Consider the following 27,516-nt stretch of genomic DNA (forward strand, 5'->3'; position numbering starts at 1 on the left):
AAGAGCAGTCTGGATAACACCATATTGAGCAACTACAGACCAATCTCAAATCTCCCTTTCATAGGCAAGATCATTGAAAAAGTTGTTTTCAATCAGCTGAACAAATTCTTAAGCTTGAATGGACACTTAGACAACTTTCAATCTGGTTTCCGACCGCATCACAGCACAGAGACAGCACTCATAAAAATAATAAATGATATTCGCCTAAACACCGATATAGGTAAATTATCAGTGCTGGTACTACTCGACCTCAGTGCTGCGTTTGACACTGTCGATCACAACATACTTCTTGACAGGCTGGAAAACTGGGTTGGGCTTTCTGGGATGGTCCTTAAATGGTTCAGGTCTTAGAAGGGAGAGGTCATTATGTGAGTATCGGTGACCATAAGTCTAAGTGGACATCCATGACATGTGGAGTCCCTCAAGGTTCAGTACTTGCACCCCTCCTGTTCAACCTATATATGCTGCCACTGAGCCAAATAATAATAAACACACGTGAGCTTTCTCTACAGGGCAACAGGAGTTTTGTTGACTGACAGGTGTCATCTTACTTTCCAGTTAACATTTATTTTCTACTTTTTTTTTTAGCTTAAAACTAGAATCAACTAACAACGCAAAAGGACAAAAACAATCAGTGTAAGATGTGAGGATAATTAAGTTCATCTTATTATTATTTTGCATTAAATACAAAAACAGCTTAATAATGCAGAAGTGCATATTTTATTTACCGACACCTCAATGACCTTATAACAAAAATATGTCCTAAGAACATTTTGCGTTCACATTTTTTTCTTTCACATTTGCATTCACATTTCATTTGACCATTTTGCAAACATTATTGGAATGTTAATTTTGAAAGTTCTGGATGTTCTGAAACACATAGTAATATTCAAGAAACATTAGATTAACATCCAACTAAACATTTCAAGAAAAAAACATTCCATGAATGATGTATACAAATAGCGAGTTTGTGCTAACATTAATAAAGATAATTTTGAACAAAAGTTTTATCAACACTACTGGAAGAATGCTTTTCATAACTTTGAAAGAACCTTGCCACAACGTTCTGAGAACGTTCCCTGTTAGCTGGGAACTAAAATTACACAAGAAACTACGAGACATTCAGTCCTTGTTTCGGCCGCAGGGTGTCTGAGAAACATCATTCTTCTGATACCACATTCTCTGAAAGACATTTTCCCCAGAAATCATTTTCCACGACAGTTTCGCATCTTCTGTCAGTCCCTTCTCCGTCAGTATCTGCAATATCTGAAGAACACAAGCACACTTTTATTACTCAATGCTCTTGGTAAGTCATCGATATTTATTCAATGTGCAGTATATTGAACTAACCTTCTGTAAAATCTGGTTCCTCACTGCCAGATCATTCACATTTCTACTTGATTTCACCTCCAATCTCACTATCTGCCTCTTCTTTTCTGTGAGAGAAACACACATGAAGCAGGATAATAATGGATGAGTTCAACTATTTCATTTAGTGGTCAATTCTTCACACTGGCTTGCAGCAACACTGAGATGAGCTTCAAAGAGCTGAAGAAAAAACAACAATCATGCAACTAAATCTCGCCAATTCATTAATCCACATACAAAGACTCAATATTTCTGCAGTTAAGTTAAATTGCAAATGACTCACCAGCGTAGCAGATAAATGCTAATTTGTCCTCACAATACCAGTCGTTCCACTCTCCAGCAGAGGTTGTTTGAACACACATCTGGTTGCCACCAGAATTGTTCGGCTGTCCTCTAACCCACAATCTGAACATGGAATTGCTCTGATCAGACCAAATCCAGGGAGAAGTCCCTGTAATCCGATAGAGTCCAATCCACATGTATTCATTAAAACCCTTGGGTACGGTTTCTGCCAGCAAAATCAGGTCCTCCTGGTCATCCATGGTGGCGAGATCAATGTGATTCTGTCTGCAGTACGTCTGCGCATCGGACCAGCTCATTTTCTCAGAAATAAAGTAAAACAGATGGGAGTTCACACTGGAGCTCAGAGCTGAGGAGAGACACATTAACCCTGACTGATCAATTGCATGAGACATGATTCATTTCAGTAAGCTGCACCGTATCTTTCAACATTCCTTCTGATGTTCATGCATGTTTATTTTGTGCAACAACTTTTGCCACTTGAACTGAGATGCTACAGCGATCTGTCACGACACATAAAGTAATTATAAAACAAGTTTCAACAGCACTGTTTTACCCCACATACGCATGAATGAAAGGAGCGAAAGCTGCCAAATGTGGAATATAAGCATAATAAAAGCTCCGGAGCGATCGAGACCGGTGTGTCGCGCAGGTATCCGTCTCTCGTTCCGCTCCCACGGCACTTACTGCTTCATACCACAGTAACAATAATAAAACCTTAATACGCTCATCCATGAACATGAGTCCCGTCAGATTCCATTGGCTGTGGAGTGAAGACGACAATTCCCATGATTCACGGCACCATCAAGCTGCGCCTTTGTTTTGAATAAGCGACCTCTAGAGCAGTGTTTCCCAAACTTTTTTCCAAAATTCGTGGCACCCCACACTAGTGTTGTCACGATACTACTTTGATACGATGCCTTGAAAATTATCTATTTTCAATACCACAGGGAAGAATCGCCGTATATAGACCTACTGTCATATAGATACTTTTAATATTATCTAATTTTTTGTCCATCAATTCAAAGTCTAGGAACTTAAAGACAGTATATTTTAAATACTTGTTTAATGGCATCTTTTTATGAATGAATGCCAGTATCACTGATACTAATACTGCTACTGATGTCTCTATGAAATTTTTTATTTTTTTTATTTTAAACAATTATTGCCATTCAACATTACAGTGAAACTGAAAGCTATATATTTTAACATTTATTAGGCTCCAAAAAATAAAACTTTTAATTTAAATGAACTTAAAACTACATAAACCCATAATAAATGTCATATTTATATGGAAGCCTGTTTCCACCACTAAATAAAAAAATAAAAACAGTAATTGCGACTTTTTATCTCAGAATTGTGACTTTATATCACGCAATTGAGAATATATATCTCACAATTCTGACTTTTTTCTAACAATTGCATGATATAAAGTCAGAATTGTGAGATATGAACTCGGAATTGCGATATAAAGTCAGAATTCTGAGATATAAACTCGCAATTGCGATATAAAGTCAGAATTGTGGGATATAAACTCGCAATTGCGATATAAAGTCAGAATTGTAGGATATAAACTCATAATTGCGATATAAAGTCAGAATTGTAGGATATAAACTCATAATTGCGATATAAAGTCACAATTCTGAGATATAAACTCGCAATTGCATGATATAAAGTCAGAATTGTGGGATATAAACTCGCAATTGCGATATAAAGTCAGAATTGTGGGATATAAACTCGCAATTGCGATATAAAGTCAGAATTGTGGATATAAACTCGCAATTGCGAGATATAAAGTTTCACACAATTGTGAGAAAAAAAGTTTGCGAGTTTATATGCGAGTTTATATGTCAGAATTGTGACTTTTTTTTCCTCACAATTGCAAGTTATAAAGTCAGAATTCAGAGATAAATAGTCGCAATTACTGTTTTTATTTTTTTATTTAGTGGCTGAAACTGGCTTCCATATATTTAGGCCTACCTGTGGCAGAAATAGCCTATATACAGAAATTGAATAAAGTTATCAAACAGTCTTCACTAGATAAATTATAAATTAAAATATATATTAATCCTTATTAAAGCTACAAAAGTTCTTTAGTCAATAGCAGTGAGAAATTTTCTGTTACTTTTGTTCTTTGATTAACATTAATGTGTTTTTAAGATCTGCCGCTGCTGCACATGACGTGTATTTGGCACGCGTCCCATTTTCTCACAACTTTTTACGTTTGTTTAATACTTATTTAACTGCTCTCATGAGGATTCTAGACAAAACGGGCATTTTGGCATAATTTTGCATGTTATTATTCGTTCAAGCGCGAAAGTGAACTTGTTCTTGTTTGTCTTGTCGTGCTTGAATGGATTAAAAGCATTTGCATGAAGAAGAGTGTGATCACATTATGAAACTCTAGCCAAAGCATGACAGAAAAAAACGGATGCTGCATGAAATATTTTAATGCGTTAAACAGATAAAATCAATCGCATGTGTTAACGTTGACAGCACTACTTATGGGATATAACCGATGTGTTTATGTGAATACAAGGAAGACGGTCATTGTGACAATATTTCTGTGTGTATTTGACTGTAAGCACAACAAGCCATGAAAAAGAGGCGGCTTTATGTGTACGCACTGGGAATGAAATCAAGCCCCGCCGAAATTCAGACCAACCTTTCTTGCGATTCGCATTTTTATTATAAATTTGTTTGTTTTTTGTTGTTATTGGGGACAGCAGAGATTGCTGGTACATTAAAAAATAAAATAAAATAAAAAATAACACATTTTAGCAATTTAAAAACGTTTGAAGGAGTTTTTACATGGCACCCATTTTGGGGAAACACTGCTCTAGAGGCCAAACTTACATACTGTGCCTTTAATGTGTTATTGTCACGTTAACTCTGACAGCCCTGAATTCAACACAAGAAACATGTTCTTCACACACAGTATGAGTTGCAGTCGAACATATTTTCCTGCCCACTTTTGATTGACAGGAAATAATCGGATGTTTTTAAAGTGTCTGATGGCTGACAGTGAAAATGAGTGAATTAGAGCTAAAAAAAAAAAAAAAAAAACAGTCTGGTCAAAAATGGGGGCTGAGAGTTGATTAAAAAAACAACAAAAAAAAAACAACTTAAAAACATCAAAATAAAACATTTACTAAAAAAGATTTCATATTTTATTTTTTACCTGCATGTCATGTGACCATTAACCCAACATCAAAGATTTTTTTTTGCAAATTTTGTTGTTAAAATATTGAAATATTAACTTAAAATGTCAAGGGGTAAATATTAAGGGGTTTTGCTGACAAAAAAGTTTCTACCCACTAATTAATTTATTGAAAATCATATGATACTCATGTAAGATACAGTTTCAAAATCATTTCCAAAATCAATAAAACTCACCTGAAAACAGCATAAAGATCAAATCAATCCTCATGACGACAAGCCAACAAATGATCGAAGAGAAGCACGATGACTCAAACCGCTCTTTTCAGAGACAAGGAAAAGTTTGTGGACTCTGTCCACCTCGTAAAGCCTGTGCGGCTCCATTTAAGTTTGTTACGTGACACGTTTGTTGAGGATTATTTTACATTGGAAATAACATTCAAAGAGAGTCAGCGGAGATTTCCATTTTTACAACACTGTCTAATGTCAACAGATGAGCTTGTACTTTCACTATGAGTTTACACGAGCAATAACCCTTCAGACAGCAAAAGCTTGCCTTCATAAGTGTTCGTTTGGAAGCAGAGTAATCGAACCAAACCAGCCAAGTGTGAACACACCCAAACAAACAGAGCGAACTACCTGCTGCTTTAAACATCATGAAGTTCCCATTCAATAAATCTAATCAATTCACACTATTTAAGTACTTTACCTGAGTCTAAATATAAAAACTCATACTTCTTATTAACTTATTGTCTTCTAATCATGTGCCTTGATATATATTTGGATTACTTTTTCCAGGAACCAAAAACAAAGGTTGAGTATTACTGTACTTACATTCATGTACGAAATTTAACAAAAGTTAAATTTATAATATAGTATTCTTCCATTTATTTGAGGGGATATTAGTAAAACCAAATATAACTTTTTCTAAACACGAGTAAAGAGTGTGGTCAATGTTATCAGTCGAATCTTTCCAAAATATCCGTTCATGGAGTTACAGCATACTGATGTTTCCGTCGCGGCTCGAAGGAAAATGACATTAACGGTACAGTCAATACATACATTTATTTTTAAGATGGAAATAGTTCATTGTAGCATTAAATACATCATGTTTGCCTAGGGAAGGTACAAAAAAAAACAAGTCATGCTTTGGTAAATCTTAATTATGAAATAAGTCATATATGCATTTAATTAGGACTAATAATTATGAGCTTAAAAAGTGAAATTAAGCAAAATTATGTATTTTTATGTAATTTTATTTCCGACTTTGTCATGATTATTACATTTCAAGTCAGAATTTCAACTTATGTCATAAACAAATATATATATATATAAAAATCAGAAAAATTATTACAGTTGTTGAAACAAAAAAAAAAGATTTTATGTTCTTTTGATAAAAATGCTGATTTTAAAATATGGTGTATTATGAATTTACTCATTGTATATTGAAAATTCTTGATCTATGAATGTAAATTGGCACTGAATAAAACAACAACTAATTTTACTAATTTTATAATATAAATAGATCTCACTATTGTGTTTTATTAATAGAAAAAAGTTTAAAAAAAAATATTGAAAAGAGTTAAATTTATCCTTTGAATAATTTACAACGCACAAAAATTTTTATTATTTGACCTTTTTTCTTTTTCTATTATGAATGTATTTATTTGTCTTAGTTGTTGATTTGATGTAACTGATTAGTTATTATTGCCTTTAATTATACGTTCACTGATTGCAATAAAAAAAAGACTAAAATTAACTAATATTAAAATGAAAACTAAAAAAAATACAACTCAAAATATGAATAAAACAGTGACAGTAATGTTTTTCTTTTGCTATTTGTTCAAATGAACTGAAACAACAGAATTCTGTCTCAACTTAATTTCTCATGTTCAATCCACTTGAATTTAATTTGAATTTAAGTTAACTTATTCTGTTGGAACTACGTTCATAATAAACAATCGTTTTTAACATGCAATGATTGAACACATGAATTTAAATCTATTCAGCAAAACATTAATTGAAATAATTAATTGGTATTAGTCTTGTAATTGCATGGAAAAGTTTTCCTTAACAGACCGAAGCTCATTAAACAAACTCTTCTTCAGAGTGTGTGATTTGAGGAATCTGCAGGACGAATGAACTTTGGATCACATCTCTAATATTAATATGAGCAATACTAGTCTGAGTAAACACTAATAATAATAAAATATGTCAAAGAAACATCTAAATAGTGCTGCTTCCACTGTAAATATATTATGTGATGGATTCACTTCAGCATGAAGCACATTTGATGTTTTCTGCTTTAAAGAGTGATTACTTCCATAAATCAGCATCAGCTTTATTAAACGGCAGAAGTAAAGGCACTGGGAAAGTGTTTTAAGATCTTCATCTGCAGGGTTGAAGCGCAGAGAGCTGAAGCTAAAGGAAATTTCCCATAATGCAAGAGAAAACACCATTTTAATGCTCTGTCAGGTCTTGAGAAGTTTGAGAGCATTAATTCAGAAGGACTATAAGAATAAATCACAACATGTCAGGGAAAACTTCAGCTTTAGTTCAGGACCGACATGAAATCATCATCACAAACAGAAATTAAGGGTCATTCGTATCAAATATTATATGAAACTTATAGCATGTATAAAAAGCCCAAAGAGAGAGAGGATTCTTCACAAACTTTCTCCTAAACTCGAGGTGAAAATGAAGTTATTTACTCACCCTCACGTCATTCCAAACCTGTATGGATCAATCTTTCATAAAACGTCAGACTTTTTATGATGGCTTTAAACAGTTTTCAGAGCTTGACGAACGATCATTCAAAAATGTGCTCGTCGGGACAAAATAACACCATACAGGTTTGAAATGACGCGAGAATGTACACTTCTGAGTGAAATAATAAATATATTTTATGCTTATCATCACCTTTACATGCATTTGCTCTCTTCTCAGCCTAGATTCATCCTTAAACCTCCTGTTTGCCCCGAACACACAGCGCCCCCTGGCGGATAACGCAGGTCTGTGCCGGTCAATCGACTCACACCATCAGCACAGACGCATCATTCCCGCTTCCGCATAATTTAAATCTGTACAAACTGATTCAGTATCAATGACACCCAGCACCTGCGGCGAGCGTCTTTAAGGGCTCGGGACGGGTCACACTGTCTTTGGTCATAAAGACTCGTTTGTCTCCAGAATCTTCTGGAAGGTTCAGGATGAAGCCCTCTCAGGAAGGTTTTCTGTCTCTTCCCAGCGCCGTCGTGGTCCGAAGACGGAAGATCTACTTCATAGACAGCAGCAGATTGATCTGATGGCAGAGAATCAATGTTCAGCCTCGACTCAAATGAACTTGTTTCAATGGATGTTTAAGGTCCTGATAACTAGGCAGAACTGTTATCCAGTTATAACTAGGCTACTGAACTGAACTGTCTTCTGTAGAGCTGAAGTCATTTCATAATAGATGACTTTTGCAGCAGTTATTTCCATTTATTACAGTGAATTGTGTAAAGCTTGAGTACAGCACCTGCTCCATGGAGGGACAGGCGATGATCTGCAGGTCCTCTCCGCTGTACTCCTCCTGCAGGAACGCATGCAGTCTCTGGAACACCTGCTGAACGTTGTTCTGAAACCAGATGGAACTCATCAGATCTTTATCATCACATGCAGCTGACCCTGTGCTTGGCCCCGCCTTCAAATCTTATTGACCAATCTTGGCTTAGTATAGTAATGACACTAGAACTGAATGACAGTGACCAAAGGAAGGGTCAATTAAAATTGATTGATTACATAATTAGTATTTTACGATTAGGCAGGATACTCACCCTGACCGGCTTGAACAGAATGAACTCTGTGTCCTTATTGGCCAGATACAACGACAGGCTTTGTAAGGTGATGGGCAGCTTGTTCTTCAGGATCCGATAGGTGGTCATCACAAGGTCATTAATTTTGGCTGAAAATACAGAAAACACATCCTCATTAAAGGATTAGTTCAGTTCAGAATTAAAATTTTTTGATAATTTGCTCACCCTCATGTTATCCAAGATGTTTATGTCTTTTTTTCTTCAGTGGAAAAGAAATGAAGGTTTTTGAGGAAAACATTCCAGGATTTTTCTCCATATAGTGGACTTCACTGGGGTTCAACGGGTTGAAGGTCCAAATGTCAGTTTCAGTGCAGCTTCAAAGAGCTCTACATGATCCCAGACGAGGAATAAGAGTCTTATCTAGAGAAACCATCGGCCATTTTATAAAATAAATAAACATTATATACTTTTTAACCACAAATGCTCGTCTTGCACTGCTCTGTGATGCTCCACGCATTACGTAATCATGTTGGAAAGGTCACGTGTGACGTAGGCAGAAGTACCGTGGTAGGGTGAAAAACTCCATCTCATTTTCTCCTCCAACTTCAAAATTGTCTGACATCGTTGTTTTACCTTTTTTTGTAAAGGGCGTTTTCGCTTAGTCTTTGCACGTTCGCTTTGTAAACACTGGATCGTTACTTCCGCCTACGTCACGCGTGACCTTTCCAACATGATTACGTAATGCGTGGAGCATCACAGAGCAGTGCAAGACGAGCATTTGTGGTTAAAAAGTATATAATGTTTATTTTTTTTAGAAAATGGCCGATGGTTTCTCTAGATAAGACTCTTATTCCTCGTCTGGGATCATGTAGAGCTCTTTGAAGCTGCACTGAAACCGACATTTGGACCTTCAACCCATTGAACCCCAGTGAAGTCCACTATATGGAGAAAAATCCTGGAATGTTTTCCTCAAAAACCTTCATTTCTTTTCCACTGAAGAAAGAAAGACATGAACATCTTGGATGACATGAGGGTGAGTAAATTATCAGGAAATTTTAACAGTGAACTAAACTAATCCTTTAATATCAAGTAATATGTGAATAAACAGGCAATTAGCCTTTTACATGTCAATCAGTCAAATTCACACTTCAGTGATATAGAAGTGTTTCTAGCTGTGCAGCGGATCGTTCAATGTCATCAAACAGCTAATTAGGGCTAATTATTAGATAATTAGAAGTTGTCGACTCACCAGGCTGAGCCCAGGGCTGCTGCGAGAGGTTGTACTTCGGTCCTCCTTGAACCGCCATCGTTTTTAAAGCTGCAACCTGTGATTGTGATGGAGAAATGAGGAATATTGTGACGTGTTCGTTCCTGGAAGAAAACTCATACAATGGAGGCGTTTCAGGGAGTTCAGAAACACTGACACTGATATAGAGAATAGGTCCTCTTTAATAACTAAACTGGAAATACGCTTTCACTTTGCACCATTCATGTTTGCAATCGACATAAATGTGTTTGCCGACCCATAATGCTCTCTGAATTCATGAGTGAAACTTGACCTTGCTGAGGAACTCCTCCAGGTTTCCCACAAACATGTGCGTCTGCTGCTGTATGAACTGCTCACAGCTGGACTTCAGGTGTCTATCCACGTCCTTCTTTGAGTCGAGGTAGTGCTCTTTTATCTCCGGCGAACCCTGGTGTGAAAGCATTAGCTTATGATGAATCATTCAAAATGCGAGACATAAATCATTCATTATGGATCACGAGTCAGGTGTGAGGGCCTGGAGACTTTGAAGAGCAGACAAGACAAATGAATAAATAACTAAAAGACGTTACCTCCAGCAGAAACTCAAGGATGGCATTATGGCTGTTCAGCCGGAAGAAATGGTGCACAGCCTTGGGATTGAAGATTTTGAAAGCAGCGTCTGAGGAAGAAGAGAAACTAATGTTGTTCTGCCATCTGCTGCTGCTTCACTGATATTACACACATATCATCAGTTCACAGTTTTTATATAAAAACTGCAACATTTATGACATTAAAAACATTAAAACGAATCTGATTTTCGTTGTTTGTTCAGCAGTGGTCAAATAACCATTCAAATTTACCCAAAAGCCCACAGAAACATACCTCTGGTCTTCTTCAGATCCAGAGAAATCTCTTTAATGGCGAAGTCAGTGTGGAACGGGGCGATCTGTTCACGCATGATAAGGAGATGTTTGATAAGGAAGAGCTGCCCGTCTATTTGAGTCTGTGAAGAAAGTACAAGGGTTCATGTTACACGTCTGAGATCCAGCACAGCGTTTACTCTCTGGAACTGAAACGCCGCCATCAGAAACGTTACTGAGCAATCCTACCGTAGCCATATGACAGATTATCAGACACACTTCTTGTGTAAGTCTATAGGAATCCTGTGTTTTTATATAATGTAATACAATATAATTGTAGGGGTGTGACGAGATCTCGTGCCAGATTTCTCGTCGATGTGAAAAGCTGTCTCACGATACTGCCATGACGGAGTGTGAGGGTGAAATTAAGATTAAGACTTTTTATAGAAATAAAAAACATTTAATTCAGTTTGATAAGGTCGCTTCAATTCCATCCAGCTCATCTAACACGAGCTGTCGCATGTAGTGCAGCAGGAATCAGAGTTCACTGATCACGTGATGAGATGACTGACGAGACCACGGCGGAGGATTTGCTGCACAAATGTCTTGTAGAATGCAAGAATCACCTTGTTCTTCTGAATGACATCAGAGGCTTTGAGGAGAGACTGGATGCAGGCGGACAGTGCTTCCTGTGACAGACCCTGAAACACTGCCCTCTACAGGACAAATGGGACAAAACAAAGGATAAATGGAAAAGAACAAGAAAAACGCTGTCATTATTAACTGACCCCATATTATTATTATTATGACAGATGGACAGATAGATAGAAAGATAGCATACTCACGTCTATGCAGCGGTAGAGTTTGGACAGGCAGACTAGCGTGCGCCTGACAGTCGGATACCACATGCCATGAAGATCTGCAGGAGAAACTGCATTCTGCACTCGAGGATCTGCAGGAAACACAAAGCATTTTATTGATTAGATTATAATCTGACGATTCCAGAAACTACAAACACACGACACACACCAGAGCTGATGAGCTTCCTGTTATCAGACTCCTCCAGCTGAACGTCGGAGAAAGAGCTCGAGGTCTGCTTCATCTGCTCCTCTTTCAGACTCTGAGCGATTTTCTACAACAGAGAAAGCAGTCAGATGAGAATTCACTGTTCAACACATTGTGAATGATAACAACACTGATGCATTTACATGAAAGGAAATGGCAGCGCTTTCCAGGCAGTGTTATTTTAGTATAACTGAGATACTATTATAGTTTTTATGGTAACACTTTTCAGTAAGGTCTCATGTGTTAATATTAGTTAAAGGTGAAAACGTTGTTTTAAAGTTGTTTATGTGTCTGTGTGGTGTTTTTAATATGCTTTAAGACAAACCATCTGCAAATCACACACACAGCCGCACACCTCCTTTCTTCATTCTCTCCCCTCACTGAGACAGAAGTATCCATCTTCTCCTCTCCAGCCATCCCACCACCTGCCCTCTAGATCCCATCCCCTCACACCTTCTACAAGCCATTGCTCCTACACTTTTACCAGCACTTACACACATTATCAACACATCTCTCCACACTGGCACTTTCCCTAACACATTCAAGCAGGCTCGGGTAACCCCACTGCTTAAAAAACCCACATTAAGCACGTCTCTTGTAGACAGCTACAGACCTGTTTCTCTCCTACCATTCATAGCAAAAACAATTGAACGAGTTGTTTTCAACCAGCTGTCATCTTTCCTCTCACAGAGCAACCAATCTGACGTCAATCAATCTGGTTTCAAGAGTGGCCACTCGACTGAGACTGCACTACTGTCGGTTACTGAATCCTTGCGAATTGCAAAGGCTAGTTCCAAATCATCAGTTCTCATTCTGCTTGATCTATCTGCTGCCTTTGACACGGTGAATCATCAGATCCTTCTGTCCACCCTCTCATCACTTGGCATCACAGGTACTCCACTTCTCTGGTTTGAATCCTATCTCACAGGAAGGTCTTTCAGGGTTGCCTGGAGAGGGGAGGTATCCAAAGCACATCAACTGATCACAGGGGTTCCTCAGGGTTCAGTGCTTGGACCTCTCCTCTTCTCCATTTACACTACATCACTTGGTCCCATCATTCAGGCACACGGTTTCTCCTACCATTGCTATGCTGATGACACACAACTCTTCCTTTCATTCCAACCAGATGATCCCACAGTAGCTGCACGAATCTCAAGCTGTCTGGCGGACATCTCGGCATGGATGAAGGAACATCATCTACAGCTCAACCTGGCAAAGACTGAGCTTCTCGTCTTCCCTGCCAATCCGACTCTAAATCATGATTTCAGCATCCAGCTAGGCACATCTTCTATTACCCCATCAAATTCGGCCAGAAATCTTGGAGTAATCCTTGATCACCAACTGACCTTCAAAGACCACATTGCAAAGACCACTCGGTCATGCAGATTTGCACTATACAACATCAGGAAAATCAGGCCCTTTCTAACAGAACATGCAACACAACTTCTGGTCCAGGCCCTGGTCATTTCTAGGCTTGACTACTGCAATGCTCTTCTGGCTGGACTGCCATCATGCACAATCAGGCCTCTACAAATGATTCAGAACCCTGCAGCACGTCTCGTCTTCAACGAGCCCAAAAGAGCCCATGTCACGCCTCTCTTCATCTCTCTTCACTGGCTACCAATTGCTGCTCGCATCAAATTCAAGGCGTTGACGCTTGCTTACAGATCTGCCACAGGCTCTGCACCCTCCTACTTCCACTCACTCTTACGAGTCTACACTCCTACCAGACGCCTACGCTCATTAAAGGAGCGAAGGCTTGTGGTACCATCACAGAGAGGCACGAAATCACTCTCCAGGACATTCTCGTTCACTGTTCCTTGCTGGTGGAATGATCTTCCTGCCTTTATCCGGAATGCAGAATCCCTGGCAATATTCAAAAGACAGCTGAAAACTCATCTCTTTCGTGAGCACTTAACCTCATCTTAATTTAAAAAAAAAAAAAAAAAAAATATACCTATCCTTTCACTTCCTCTAACCCCTCTCTATTGTAGCTTATGATACTCTGAGCATTACCTAAGACTTGTATTGTGAGCACTTTTTGTGTCTATTTGCCTCGTCATGACGACTCGCTTGTTGTATTCCTCACTTGTAAGTCGCTTTGGATAAGAGCGTCTGCCAAATGAGTAAATGTAAATGTAAATGTAAATTCATCAGTCAACACCACTGCTGAGTAGGGCATGAATATCAATACATTCTTAGTTATACTAGTTCTGTCGTAAAAGAGATTTGCCAGCATCTTTGGTCTAAAGGTGAGTCACATTAGTGAAATGTCTGCATAATTTTGCATGCAAATAAGTCCATCATCTGTTCTCAATAGTGTAGTGATATATAAAACACAGATCACATAGAAGTCACTCTCAAACCAAGCAGCTTTATGTTGTTCAGACGATTCCAAAAAGAATAGATTCCTCCATTTCCAGGCATTGGAAATCAAGAGACGATTCCAAAAGAATCGATTCCGTGGTATGGGAATCAAGAGTCAATTCAAAAAGAATTGATTCCTCGATTCTGAGGCGATGCGAATCAAAAGTCGATTGCAAAAATAATCGATTCCTCCATTCCAAGGTGTTGGGAATCAAGAGACAATTCCAAAAAGAACTGATTCCTCGATTCCTAGGTGATGGGAATCCTCAATTCCAAGGAGTTGGGAGTCAAGAGACAATTCCAAAAAGAACTGATTCCGAGGCATTGGGAATCAAGAGTCAATTCCAAAATGAACTGATTTCCTCGATTCCGAGATTTTTTAAAAAAACGAATCGATTCCTCAATTTTTGAGGCATTGGTAATTAAGAATTGATTCCAAAAAGAATCAATTCCTCGATTCCAAGGCATTGGGAATCAAGAGTTGATTCCAAAATGAATTGATTCAGAGACGTTGAGAATCAAGAGTCGATTCCAAAATGAACCGATTCCTCGATTCCGAGGTGTTGGGAATCAAGAGTTGATTCCAAAAAGAATCAATTCCTCGATTACGAGGCGTTGGGAATCAAGAGTCGATTCCAAAATGAATTGATTCAGAGACGTTGGGAATCAAGAGCCGATTCCAAAATGAATTGATTTCCTCGATTCCGAGACGTTGGGAATCAAGAGTCGATTGCAAAAGTTGTAATCGATTCCATCCAGGGGAATCGACTTCAGTTCAACAACGCTACTCAATAATTCGCCTCTCGTTTGCTAATAATAATTGGAAGTCCAATTCATTTCTGCAAACAGGTTCTTTTGGACAGTTCGTTTCAATGAACTAGTTCAAAAAAATTATTAAGTTGTAATAAACTAGTCTTATAATCTCCATGGTTTAGAGTTTTCCCTCATATTCTCCATTGTTCAGCTCCTCTCTTCCCAGTCTGTCAGTAACGCTCTCTTTAGTTCCTGTCTCTATGAAGCCCCTCCTTCTGAAAAGCACAGTGTGCTCTGATTGGTCGGCTGGAGCAGTGTGTTGTGATTGGTGTTTGGGAAATGTCCCGCCCCTTACGACAACCGCCAGTTTCAGCACACTACTAACTAACTCAACCCACTCATAGGGGCTCTCACCTCCATCATCTCTAGTTTGTCGGGGTAGGCCAGGTCTCCTGGTGCAGGATTGTACCCAATGATGTCGGTCTGGATGTAGATGTGTGTCCTGTAGACCAAACGCTCCTGCACGTCTTCCAGCATCTGCTTCACTAATGCATCAAACGCTGCCAGCTGGACCACTGTGACAAACCAACACAAAATATTATAGCTTTTCCACATTTTACTGCTCTATTGACTTTTTTCCCATGTGTTCTCAATATCACTTTCCATCCTGTTTGTGTTTTGTAAAATCTCTGTAACAATTAATGTGTCCCCATTAGGCTTTTTTAAGGGGTCCCTTTTGTTTTGGAGTCTCCTACAACATGTTTACATGCATCCAAGTTCAAAAAACACTTTAGAGGATAGAAATGGTGGTAGGAAAAGCTTCGTTTACCGTTGTTTAGGACATGATCCTCCAGCATCTCGTTCTTCAGGATGCCACAGAGCTCAGACAGCGTCTCCAGATGGACCACATGGATGATCAGAGGCCTCAAGAAGTCATACAGGGACAGGCAGAGTTTCTCCAGAAGCTCACTGTCACAAATACATCAAATTACACGACATGACAATATTCTCAAGTACTATTATAATAATATAAATATAGTTAAAAGCGAAGAGATTCAGCTTGATTTTGTCAAGTCATTGTATATAGTGTCTAACATATCACGCTGTGTTTCATGCAGTAAAGACGATAATTCCAGGTCAGAACAATGATGAGAGTTTTCATGTTTGGATGATTCTGGTACTTACTCCAGTTTGGACGTGGGTTTGGAGAAGAACTCATTGTAAAGCTGGTGTTCATCTTGACAAACGTGGACCATGAACGCACAGCCACTGCGCACCTGAAACAACATCTCCAATCACTAGCTGAACATTATGAACAAACAACATCTACGACACATGGATCTGATAGCAGAGCGCATCAGTAGTGATGATATCATTACGAATTACATTGCCTTTGATATTTTAAGATAGTTCAGTTAAACGGCCCATAAAACATACTTTAACTTTCAGTCAAGAGCAATCAGAAAAGCACAAACAAAACTGCAAAAATGGTCATTCTGATCTTCCACAACTTTCTGAAGATATTTCTTCTTGTTTTAAGCAAAAACTCACTTCATTTTTCAGTAAACAAGTCTTAATATCTTCAGTCATTTTGCTTCTCTAGTAAATGTATCTTGATTTAAGGACGTTTAGATATTTGTGCTGGAAAACAAGTACACCGCACTGAATCAAAATACACCAGTTTTATGATATTTGGACAAATCCTTCAGAAGTTAAGCAAAAATAACTTTTGTTATTATATCCTGACCAGTAGGTGGCGCTGTGCTGAAACTCTGCATGTAGCCTCAGGTCATGCTTGTGATGACACGTACCAATATTCGTCTCAATACGCTAAAGTGTTGTGGAGATCTGGCCTCGCATCCATTTCGAAGTGCTCTTCGTCGAATAAACTCGTGCATTATTCAAAAACGGTTGCGTCTATCAAAAGGCTTTTAATAGATTTTTGCAAACACGATCTGAAGATGATCTGTGCCAATTTTGGTGAAAATCGGATGAACCATCCAGGACGAGTTTGAAAAAGTAGGTTATTCTGAAAATTCAGCATGGCAGAAAATAACGCCATAGGGTGCAATCGAATTGTTCTGATTACTAGCATAAACATAAGTGTCAATTCGGACAGTTGGTGGCGCTAGACGGAATGAGTTAGAGACTCCAAATTCACTGTGGTTAATGTTCCGACTGTCCTCTATCTGTGTGCCAAATTTCACCATTTTCCCTCAAGTGGGCAGCCGTAGACTCAAGAGCGGAAGAAGGAGGAAGAATAATAATAAGAACACTATCAGATACAACAGTCGCCTACACACCTTCAGTGCTCTGCCCCAAATAATTAGTGATTTCAGTATGATTTCTCTAAAGAGAAACAGAAGTTGATTCCCTCACCAGAGCGCAGTGATCCTTGCTGTTCTGGCTGGTGAGGTCCGTGATGGTGGAGTTTATACTGGGACTGAGCAGAACTTCTCTCTGGTCCAAATAACACTGGTGAATCTCATCCAAGAGCTGCTGATACCTGGAAGAGATGCAGTCAGAGTTATTTCTAATCATCACATGGCATTTGTGGGAGAAAGACGATCCAAACTTTCCACTGTTGTACATTACTCATTTCTTCAGATTTAAATGAAAGAAGGTTGTCTCCATCACTCACTCTGGGATTATTTCAGACCGCTGTTCAACTTGCTCAATGAGCCTCTGAAACAAACAAAAAATATATATACGTGAACTAAATTATTTAGGTTTTGGAACAACATGAATGTGAAATTAGATTTTAACCCCTATAAATCCTGCTGGATCATATTTGAAGCTTGCATAGTTTAAGTAAAAGTCTTTTAGTATAATTGTACAATCGTCCTCCTTCAGCTCGTGTCTTTCTGCTGTGAAATCTTGATTTTTATCAAGTAAACATGAGAATAACTTTGATATTGTTAGTAATATTTCATCTGGACTGAAGCAGGTTTACTTGATTATCCAGACATCATTTATTATAAAAATCACGAGTATCAAATATGATCATCATCTTCTGAGGAAAGTTTATTTGTTCATCATTGTACTGCAATATTATGTTTTAAAACTACAGAGATTTGATCATAAAACTAAACATTTAAATATCATCTTACTAAGACATATTATTGCCAGATATTGATATGCATTTTATGTAAGTATCTGCTCTATACTGTTATAAAGATCTCATTACAAGCTTCAGAATTTCATATAAATATCAGAATCTGCACCAAATTAACATATTTTTGAATAAAATTGAGCTGTTTTTCCTCCATATTCTCACTATATCAGACTATATGAGCCATAAAAGCCTGATGGATCAAATATGATACTCAACAAAAAACATGCAAATTTATTTATTTATTTTTTTGGATTAAAAAGGTTCAATAAACTGTTCCATTTCCAAAAAAAAAAAAAAAAAAATGTTCTGGACTATTATTGCACTATGTGGACTTATTGGACTATGTCAGGCTTTACAGGGTTAAACGAGACTAATTAAACAGGTGAAGAGATCTGGTGTCGAGACACAGAAGACACACAAGACTTACTCGAACTTTAGGCGCCGCTGCTCTGAACTTCACGTAGTAGAGTGTGAAGGCGTTGTCTGCGTTTGGAGCGCCCAGCGGGTCCTGTCAATCAACGAACAAATGAAATGATACAGTCAGCTGTGAACTAATAACCAGCAAGGCTTTACTTTACACTAAACGTACCCTTTTGGTCAGCTGACTCGTGAGGTTCTGCAAGGTGTTGACAGTGTGGCTCTTGATGAGCTGCATGGCTTTGGACAGGCACTGCTTGAACTTGGAGAGATAGACTGGATAGTCTTTGAAATTGGGCTGGAAGAAAACATGAGGAATAGATTATACACAGAAGATTCTAATACTCCAACATCGTACACAATGTTTTACTTACATGTGATGAAACGTATTCTATGCATTCATCTAATTTGGAAAGCATCGGAATGAATCCCTCGCTGTTCACCGATAACGTCGTCGAGTTGAGTTTCTAAAGGAGGAGATCTTATTAATAAGCAGATGACACACGTGACGAACACGTTTTGGAAACGGCATTACCGTGTTTATGTTTTCCAGTTCATTAAAATATGACAGTTTCTCCTGGATGCTCTCGGCAAGATCCACCAGCTCCGACTGTTAACGGCAGAGAGAGAAATGAAATAAACCACGTTTATCAAATCAATGTATGTGTGTGAACACATCTGAAATTACACACACTACCGCTCAAACGTTTGGAATCATTACGATTTGTTAAAAAGAGTCTCTTCTGCTCACCAAGACTGAATTTATTTAATTAAAAATACAGTAAAATTGTGAAATATTATTCCAATGTAAATCAGCAGTTTTCTATGTGAATATATAGTAAAATGTAATTTATTCCTGTGATCAAAGCTGAATTCTCAGCATCATTACTCCAGTCTTCAGTGTCACATGATCCTTCAGAAATCATTCTAATATGCTGTAATAATATTTCAGATCATTTTAGATCAAATAAATGCAGCCGTTGTGAGCACAAGAGACTTTTTTCAGAAACATTTAATAAGCGGTAGTGTGTGTACTGGTCATCTCTGTGGTTCAGACACTGATTTGAGCATGTGATCGAGGTCATATCATCAGACCTGCTCCTTCAGCAGTTGTTCACAGGCCTCATGAAGCGTCCCTGTTTTGGTGGACACAAACAGATACTGCTTCTGCAGAGAGTCCAGGTGCTCCAGAGCAGCGTTCACGTCGTTTAAAATGGCATCGCACTGCTCCTCATAGCCGTTCAAAACATCCCGGGTCTTCCTGCGGAGTGAAGCACAACTCTATTGATCCAACATCAGCTTTTAGTGTAACTGCAATGCTCACAATCATTTAAAGGAACAGTTAGAGCTTGACAGTGAACTGTAACAATTTTCCTTCCATCTTTAATTGCTAATAATGTAACTATGACATGTGAACAACGAGAACCTCTCATATTATATTGTCATGGTGGCTCTCAATGAAACCGTTCACGAACACACACCTGTATTTAGTGGCTTCATCTTGATCCATCTGAACCTGCAGCTTTGAGAACCAGGAAAAAAACTGACAGACAGATTACGTCATTAGTCATGTGACAATGACGATGTCATTCATCATATGTATAATGAAACTACAGACACGAAAACAAGAGAGTCTGTGAACGTTTTCATTTGTTGAAAGCGGAGTGTTTAATATTTGTGATGTTAAAAGAAATACTTTCTTGTATCCCAGCAGGTTAACAGGCAGTTCAACTTGTTCAAAAGGTTTATTTCCCTAGTACTATGTTTTTTAAATACTAAGTTGCCATTATTCCATGATCAACACTAATGTGCTACACTGATGTTAGATGATCTCTTCATTTATAACTAGATATAAATCTAGTTATAATACAAGACATTTTTTCTATTTTTAGTACAGTGTCTGAACTTTTGACAGTTCAATCAAGTGACGAGTCATAAAAATACAGTAACGTCCAAAAGTGTCATCCAGCCTAGTAAAACTGACATCTTCACCCTTTATTCAAATATTATTATAGATTTTGTAGTCATATTGTGTAGTATTGTGCTTGGAGTCAGTTGTTTTATTTGTGATAATAACGCAATAATTTTTATTTATTTATTTTTATATATATATATATATATATATATATATATATATATTTAAATTTATGTATTTTTAATTATATTTATTTACTTTTTTTAATCATTTATTTTTACTTTAATTTTATTTATTTATTATTTTAGTATTATTTATTAACCTAATTAACTTAAATTATTTAACTTAATAAATTTTAATTATATTTATTTTAATTATATTTATTAAGTAAACTTCAATTTTATTCACTTACTGTATAATATACTAATAGATAAACAACATACTCCTCTTACAATTTCTGCGGTATATAATATGTATATTGTACACATTATGTGAATTTTATGTACAGTAGTGTTCAAAAGTGATGTCTGGAGTGGATATTTGTTTTTAATGACACTACAAGTTCAATTAACCATCAAAATACAAGGAAAATGTTTGATTTTTTTTTTTTTAAATATGTTAAATATGAGGGAAGAACAAACACTAAACTTGGTTAAGGTATTTATCTGACAAAATTATTAGGTGAACTGTACTACAGGTTTTATTTTACTATGCAAAAAAAACAAAAAGCTGACAGGAAAAACATAATAAGTTATTAATATTTGGTTGGTTCTCTCTTGTTTTTGTTCATAATTTCTTTGTATGACAGCCTGGACAAAAATTATTTTGCACAATTTCTCATATTTCATTGCATTATCACAAATAAAACAATCGTCTCGAAGCACAACTACACAATATGACTACAAAATATTTAATAATATTTGAATGAGGGTTAGTCTTCCTCAGCCAGAATGTCTGGTTGAGTTAATTTAATTGGAACTGGACGTTATTTTTCATTCATAACTCGAGCAGGCAATGGTGTCAGTGCCGCACCTGTTGAGCCGTCTCTATCCGGTCATTCTCCAAGTCCAGCATCTGAAAGCCTTGCAGAAGAACTTCTTCAGTGGACTCGGGCAGAGCGGCTGTGAACGACGAGCGCAGGGAGCGAGACGTCAGACCGCAGATGTCCTCGATGGGCAGCTGAGGAAACATTCAGAAACAGATATTCTATTAACTACAAGTAACTACATGTCAACTAGCAGTCATTAGAGTTTTAGTGCTTAATATCTGCAAACACTTTATTTTTATAGTTCACTTTAGACCAACTACAAGTAATTTCAGAACTACATGTCAACTAGCAGTCATTAGAGTATCAGTGCTTAATATCTGCAAACACTTTATTTTGATGCTCCTCAACAGACATTCTACTGACTACAAGTAACTACATGTCAACTTATTCTATTAACTCGAACCTAACAGTCTACTAATACTCTAATGAGAGTTAGTTAACATGTAGTTGACAAGTTACTTATAGTTAGTAGAATGTCTAATGTGGACTAACGGAAAAAGTGTAACCATTTATTAATATGAAGGAATGTCTGTTGCAATTGATTTATTTTTAAAGAAAGATGCACAAGACAAAAAAAAACAAAAAAAAAAAAATTGACAAAAAGAAGTCCCATTAAAATGCAATAAGAAAAACAGTATATTTTGCAACGATTTTGTCAAATTCATTAAATTTCTAAAGGTTAACATTATTAAATATCTCATTTAGGAATGTTTTCATTCTTTCATATGTGACAGATCCCCAAATATAATCATGCTTGTACAACCCTAAAATGAAAAAGGAATAGTATATATTTTCATGGATAAAGAGCCATAATGTGGAAAATTAATATTATAAACATGTGGAAAACATTTAGTTTCTATTACATTTTTTTTCTACACAAAATAGAACTGTATGGTTAGATGAAGTACTTTTAAATTATTCATATATTATTTGAATTGAATTTATTTATTTAGTTTAATCTTATTTTGTATTATTTAATTATTTTTTACACTTTGCCCGTTTTTCTCTAAACTTTCCCCCCAGTTTGAAAAAAGTTATATGGATTCTGCTGGTTTCTGAACCCTTTCTTAAACTAAACTTAAGCAATTTTAATAGTTATAAAAGTTAAACGCAAGTCTTGTTTAGCTAAACGGACTCATTTGCATAGAGAATGGATATTATACGTGGCATACTTCCACATTATAACCCACTAACCTCACCTAACCAGCCAGATGAGGGTTTGAGCTGACTGAGTGTACATCCTAGTGTACTAGAGAGCAGAAGTGTCACTGTCTAGTAAGTGTGTATGAAAGAGAAGATTGTTTTTGTGCTGTTAGCTGACGGGCTACCGCCGCCCGTCACTCACCTCAGCTGGAAGAAGCGTCACTTCTGCGGCTGCGCGGATCTCAAGAACCGAGTCCGTCTGTTTGTCCGTTAACGGCGCCATTGGATCAGCGCGACGATCCCAATGTGACAGTTTCTCCCGAGTTTCCTTATCAGTAAGCTCCAGGAGACACTGCTCTGTGGACGACGCCATCATGGCCAACAACATTCGACGTCACCTAAACGGAGGCTGCTTCCGTGTTGGGCGGAGTCAATGTGCCAGCAACCAATCAGTGAATGGCTTTCACTACCTCGACACCATCAGAAAATGAATTCATTTTAACAACTCTACCAGACTTCATTAAATTTCATTGATTTATTGAAAGTAAAACTAAACTATAGTTGTGTAAATAAACTCACACGCATTATTGTAGAAAATAGGCTATATTCTACAAAAAGATATCCTGACTAATATTCACATACAGATCTAAGATATATATATATATATATATATATATATATATATATATTTTAATAATACGTTTCATTTTAATCTTCCATTGTAAACACAAATATCTGAATATTTTGGAGAGTCATATTTAATATTTAGAGGCATTCACACTGATAATGGGACAAACTATTTTATTATTCCAGGGCAAAACATTTTTCACAATTTTTTTTAATTCAGAAAAAAATGATCTGAAATACAAAATATAACTGTAACACTGTACATTGAACCAGATTTTAGAAGCATTTCCAGAAAAGGGCAAAAAAAGAAAAGAAAAGTGAATCAAATCAAATCATGCGAAGTGCAGTAGGTGCTAATCAATCTGCAATAAGACATTTCTAACAGAAGTCATAAACTGATCGTGACTGAAAACATTTAACTAGCATCCCTTTGTGCTTCCGGTCGGACTATCCAACACAAACCTCTGTGTGACGATGAAAACATCAAAGTTAAATAATTACTTGACTATAAACTCATTTCAGGATATATCCATACTTCTTTCATATGAGAAATATGCCAACGAAGCGGGACCAAAACAATCCTGAAAATTAAATTAATCAAATGAAACGTCACAGTTTTCTTGCAGAGTTACAGGGTAAAGGTCAGATACATAGAAAAAGTGCACGTACAATATGGCTCTGTTCGGAATAGCATACTACTGTACTACTGTACTACTTCTGCAGTGTTTAATAAGACTGGCAAAAGTTATATGTCAGAACTGTTCACATATTAATCACTTTATTGCCAATGTGTGAACAGCTTGTAGGAAACCTAAAAACCTTGTTTCTAGGTTGTCTATGAAAGCCTGTAGACTGATTTGTATGTGAAGGACTCGGGTCGTTTCTGCCGGGAAAATCAAACGGTTACATAGCCAGATCTGTCTCAAATAGCCTATATACTTTATAATTATAACAGTGTAATTTTAATTACCTCATCTATCGACATTAAGTCGGTGAATCGCAGAGCTGGTGCAAACATATCCAGATGCTTCTTAACTGCTGCTTTCTGTAAGTTTTGTTGTGTTTATTTTGTTATTGAGAGGAAAGCGCGCAGCACAGATTTACATATTCATCTAACCGTCGCTCTCAGCAGCGTGACGGCGTCGGGATGTTCGTCAACAGTAAAGGTATTTACAACTTGTTACTTCTAAGTGAAGAATGAAAAGGTATGGAAGCTTGTTTCCACCACCGAATAAAAAATAAAAAAGATAATTACTTTTTCTTTCTCACAATTGCGAAATAAAGTCAGAATTGCGAGTTATAAACTAACAATTGCAAGAAATAAAATCAAAATTGCGAGAATTTATATCTCACAATTCTGACTTTTTTCTCACAATTCTGACTTCTTTTCTCGCAATTGCATGATATAAAGTCAGAATTGTAAGTTACGAAGTCAGAATTGCCTGATTTAAACACGCAATTCAGAGAAAAGTAAAAATTGTGAGTTTATATCGTGCAATTCAGAGAAAAGAGTCAAAATTGCGAGTTTATATCGCGCAATTCAGAGAAAAGTCAAAATTGTGAGTTTATATTGCGCAATTCAGACAAAAAGTCAAAATTGTGAGTTTATATCGCGCAATTCAGACAAAAAGTCAAAATTGCGAGTTTATATTGCGCAATTCAGAGAAAAGTCAAAATTGTGAGTTTATATCGCGCAATTCAGAGAAAAGTCAAAATTGCAAGTTTATATTGTGCAATTCAGAGAAAAAAGTCAAAATTGTGAGTTTATATTGCGCAATTCAGACAAAAAGTCAAAATTGTGAGTTTCACACAATTCAGAGAAAAAAGTCAAAATTGTGAGTTTATATCGCGCAATTCAGACATAAAGTCAAAATTGCGAGTTTATCATGCAATTCAGAGAAAAAAGTCAAAATTGCGAGTTTATATCATTTTTTATTCAGTGGCGAAAACAAGCTTCCATAAAGACTGAGTATATCGGGCCTTGAATCACGTTCAGTCTCTTGTACGTCATGTGCGCACGAGCAGTAAGTTGCTGCTGCAGTTCACTTAACGGCCACCAGTGTCGCTAATAACAAAGCTTTCTGAATTCTACATATAGATTAAGAAATAAAATGTAAAATAACTTTATTTCCCAGCTAACAGAGTATACCTTACAGTATTCAGAACGCAGTAAGCTAGTATTCCATTCCGAACACAGCCGAGAAGAGCACCAGTCAGTCACACAGGAGCAGGATCACAACAGTAAATCATGTGTCAGCGCTGATTCCATCTCATGAATTTGGTGTTCGCACACAATCTTACACAGACACTAAAACCCTAAAGAATGAGTAAATAAAGTGACTCAAGGTGCAGGAGACAGAAGAGTCATAAATAATTCTGCTCGGACGACAACTATTACGATTCAAGGTGCTTAATTATGGAATGTAGGTCAAGCGATTATTATTAGGTGAAACAGGAATAGTGTTGTGGACTTTTCTTACAGGCAAACAGAGATTCTAGTCCAGTTCTGCAGGAGCCTGGTTTACCCTGTATTAACATCCATCTCAAATGATCACGTTAGTAAAATATATCATCGTACTCGCTCACTTGATTGATTATATTAAGAACTGCAAATATTTTCTGAAATGTTATGCAATATGCAAATGAGGCATTATCTAATCAAATATGCACTCATTTGCATACATTTCCAGAGCAGAAATCTGAACACTGGATAAAGCAAGATTCGTCATTCCTGTTTGATTTTGCTGACATATTGCAGGTTTTTACAGAGAGGATTCTCTTCATCACTCCATAAACCAGAAAATACAGTCAACAGACAGAAAAAAAAAAAAAGTATTTTCATCATGTTTTCAGGAATGAAACGTTCTAAGTAAATGATATATGAACAAACCTTTAGAATATATATATGAATAAAACTGTAAAGTTTGGTGAATGTAAAGCTGCTGAAGTGGAGATTTCTGACGCAAATATGTGTTGAAAATGAAACTTACAGACGCAAACAGATAAAGTGCAATAAAATAAACACTTAAAAGTGCATTTTGGAAGTTTTTACACTAGTCTGAAAAAAAAAAAACATTATAAAAAGCCAAAATAGCCCAAAATCTTGAAATTGAGCAGTGCATGAAAATAAAAAACAATATATTTGCCTGTAGTGTCCTGCCTTGAAGTGTAAGTTCACCCAAAAATGATAATTCTGCCATCGTTTATTCGCCCTCATGTCGTTCCAAACCTGTAAGACTTTCCTTCATCTTCAAAACACAAATGAAGATATTTTAATGAAATCTGACAGATTTCTGTCCCTCCACTGAAAGTCTGTTCACACAAAACTCGCTTCCAAACATTCATAAAGAGACGGTAAAATAAATCCATATGTTTAGAGCGGTTTAATCCAAGTCTCTGAAATCCATATCCATTCATATGGATTTATTTTACCATCTGAAACATCAGAGATTTCTCAGACTTCATTAAAATATCTTCATTTGTGTTTCAAAAATGAAGGAAAGTCTTACGGTTTGGAACGACATGAGGGTGAGGAAATGATGACAGAATCTTCATTTTGATGTGAAATATCCCTTTAAATCTGCCAAGTTCATGGTTTTCCAGCAGAATTGGGCTACTTGTAAACTCTTTCCGCGGACTGATTATTCTCCGGTGGTTTAAAGGTTTGACACATTGCATAAATTGACTGAAATGTGTGTACTGAAGATGTGAAATTGTGTATAAAGCAGAACTGTAAAGTATGTATTTTCGGTATGACAGCGGCATATGTTGAGTTGGTTCTGGTACACAACCCTTCATCTGAGATGCATGTTAACAGCAGGTGTAATGGCTTCAGTCGTGCGGGTCACTGATCTCTAAGTGGTCAGGAATAGGCAGCCCCGTCAGGACGGTCAAGCACTTGTTCCACACGCTGAAGACGGGGCAGATGGGCTGTGAGAAGGCGATGTCGAAGGTGTAGAGGTGTTGTGTTCCCGCGCCGTCGTAGAACGCCAGAGAGCCGGAGTCGTAGTCCAGCAGGACGCCCAGACGCCGCATGTGAGGGGACGGTTCGATGGGAAACTCTTTACTGTTGTGACGCACGGCCCACGAGGTGTTGCAGCGGCTCAAGACCCACGACGCCGAGTCCTTACCGACCCAGCTGTGTTTGGGAGCAGATTTATAAGCGATGCCAATGGCAAACCTGGAGGGAATTACAGAGCATCAATACAGCAGCCTTCGGTTATTATATTAGAACAGTTACAGTTTGGAACAATTACGACTTTATAATGTTTCTGAAAGACTGCAAGGCTGATCAAAAATACAGTAAAAACAGTGAAATATTATTATAATATAGCCTGTT

The 27,516-nt window shown here is 37.1% G+C and overlaps 3 protein-coding genes across 5 annotated transcripts in view; all 3 read right to left on the reverse strand.

Annotated features, from left to right (window-relative positions):
* Nucleotides 1-733: 733 nt before the first annotated feature.
* Nucleotides 734-7,132, reverse strand: LOC127518942 (lactose-binding lectin l-2). The gene is made up of 4 exons (XM_051906213.1): nucleotides 5,065-7,132; nucleotides 1,652-2,017; nucleotides 1,351-1,436; nucleotides 734-1,266 (listed from the first exon to the last, which is right to left on the reverse strand). The coding sequence occupies exons 1-4, from the start codon at nucleotides 5,096-5,098 to the stop codon at nucleotides 1,123-1,125; spliced, it is 630 nt and encodes a 209-aa protein (XP_051762173.1). The 5' UTR covers nucleotides 5,099-7,132; the 3' UTR covers nucleotides 734-1,122.
* A 228-nt stretch (nucleotides 7,133-7,360) lies between these two features.
* cog3 (component of oligomeric golgi complex 3) lies at nucleotides 7,361-22,981 on the reverse strand. Its single transcript, XM_051906212.1, has 23 exons — nucleotides 22,753-22,981; nucleotides 21,392-21,538; nucleotides 19,926-19,987; nucleotides 19,540-19,705; nucleotides 18,980-19,054; nucleotides 18,819-18,911; nucleotides 18,617-18,742; nucleotides 18,455-18,535; nucleotides 17,554-17,597; nucleotides 17,292-17,418; nucleotides 16,098-16,189; nucleotides 15,742-15,881; nucleotides 15,327-15,487; nucleotides 11,757-11,859; nucleotides 11,573-11,679; nucleotides 11,354-11,443; nucleotides 10,750-10,870; nucleotides 10,458-10,546; nucleotides 10,181-10,315; nucleotides 9,871-9,946; nucleotides 8,643-8,770; nucleotides 8,345-8,443; nucleotides 7,361-8,128 (listed from the first exon to the last, which is right to left on the reverse strand). The coding sequence occupies exons 1-23, from the start codon at nucleotides 22,936-22,938 to the stop codon at nucleotides 8,102-8,104; spliced, it is 2,475 nt and encodes an 824-aa protein (XP_051762172.1). The 5' UTR covers nucleotides 22,939-22,981; the 3' UTR covers nucleotides 7,361-8,101.
* A 353-nt stretch (nucleotides 22,982-23,334) lies between these two features.
* Nucleotides 23,335-27,516, reverse strand: part of mid1 (midline 1) — a 38,825-nt gene continuing 34,643 nt past the window's right edge. For all 3 annotated transcript variants that reach the window (XM_051906334.1, XM_051906333.1, XM_051906332.1), the window contains exon 10: nucleotides 23,335-27,357. In XM_051906334.1, coding sequence (XP_051762294.1) covers nucleotides 27,009-27,357 — 349 coding nt within the window. In that variant the 3' untranslated portion in view covers nucleotides 23,335-27,008. The remainder of the gene's footprint in view (nucleotides 27,358-27,516) is intronic.

This window comes from Ctenopharyngodon idella, chromosome 9 (genome assembly GCF_019924925.1).
Source record: "Ctenopharyngodon idella isolate HZGC_01 chromosome 9, HZGC01, whole genome shotgun sequence".
Classification (NCBI taxonomy): Eukaryota; Metazoa; Chordata; class Actinopteri; order Cypriniformes; family Xenocyprididae; genus Ctenopharyngodon; species Ctenopharyngodon idella.

Coding starts and splice junctions, on each gene's coding strand:
- LOC127518942 (XM_051906213.1), bottom strand. CDS start 5,098: ATGAGGATTGATTTGATCTTTATGCTGTTTTCAG. Junction 2,018..5,064: donor GATCTTTATGCTGTTTTCAG/GTGAGTTTTATT, acceptor GTCTCTCCTCAG/CTCTGAGCTCCAGTGTGAAC. Junction 1,437..1,651: donor AGCATTTATCTGCTACGCTG/GTGAGTCATTTG, acceptor TTTCTCTCACAG/AAAAGAAGAGGCAGATAGTG.
- cog3 (XM_051906212.1), bottom strand. CDS start 22,938: ATGTTGTTGGCCATGATGGCGTCGTCCACAGAGCAGTGTCTCCTGGAG. Junction 21,539..22,752: donor TGACGCTTCTTCCAGCTGAG/GTGAGTGACGGG, acceptor ATGTTTCCTCAG/CTGCCCATCGAGGACATCTG. Junction 8,444..8,642: donor TTCTGTTCAAGCCGGTCAGG/GTGAGTATCCTG, acceptor ATCTGGTTTCAG/AACAACGTTCAGCAGGTGTT.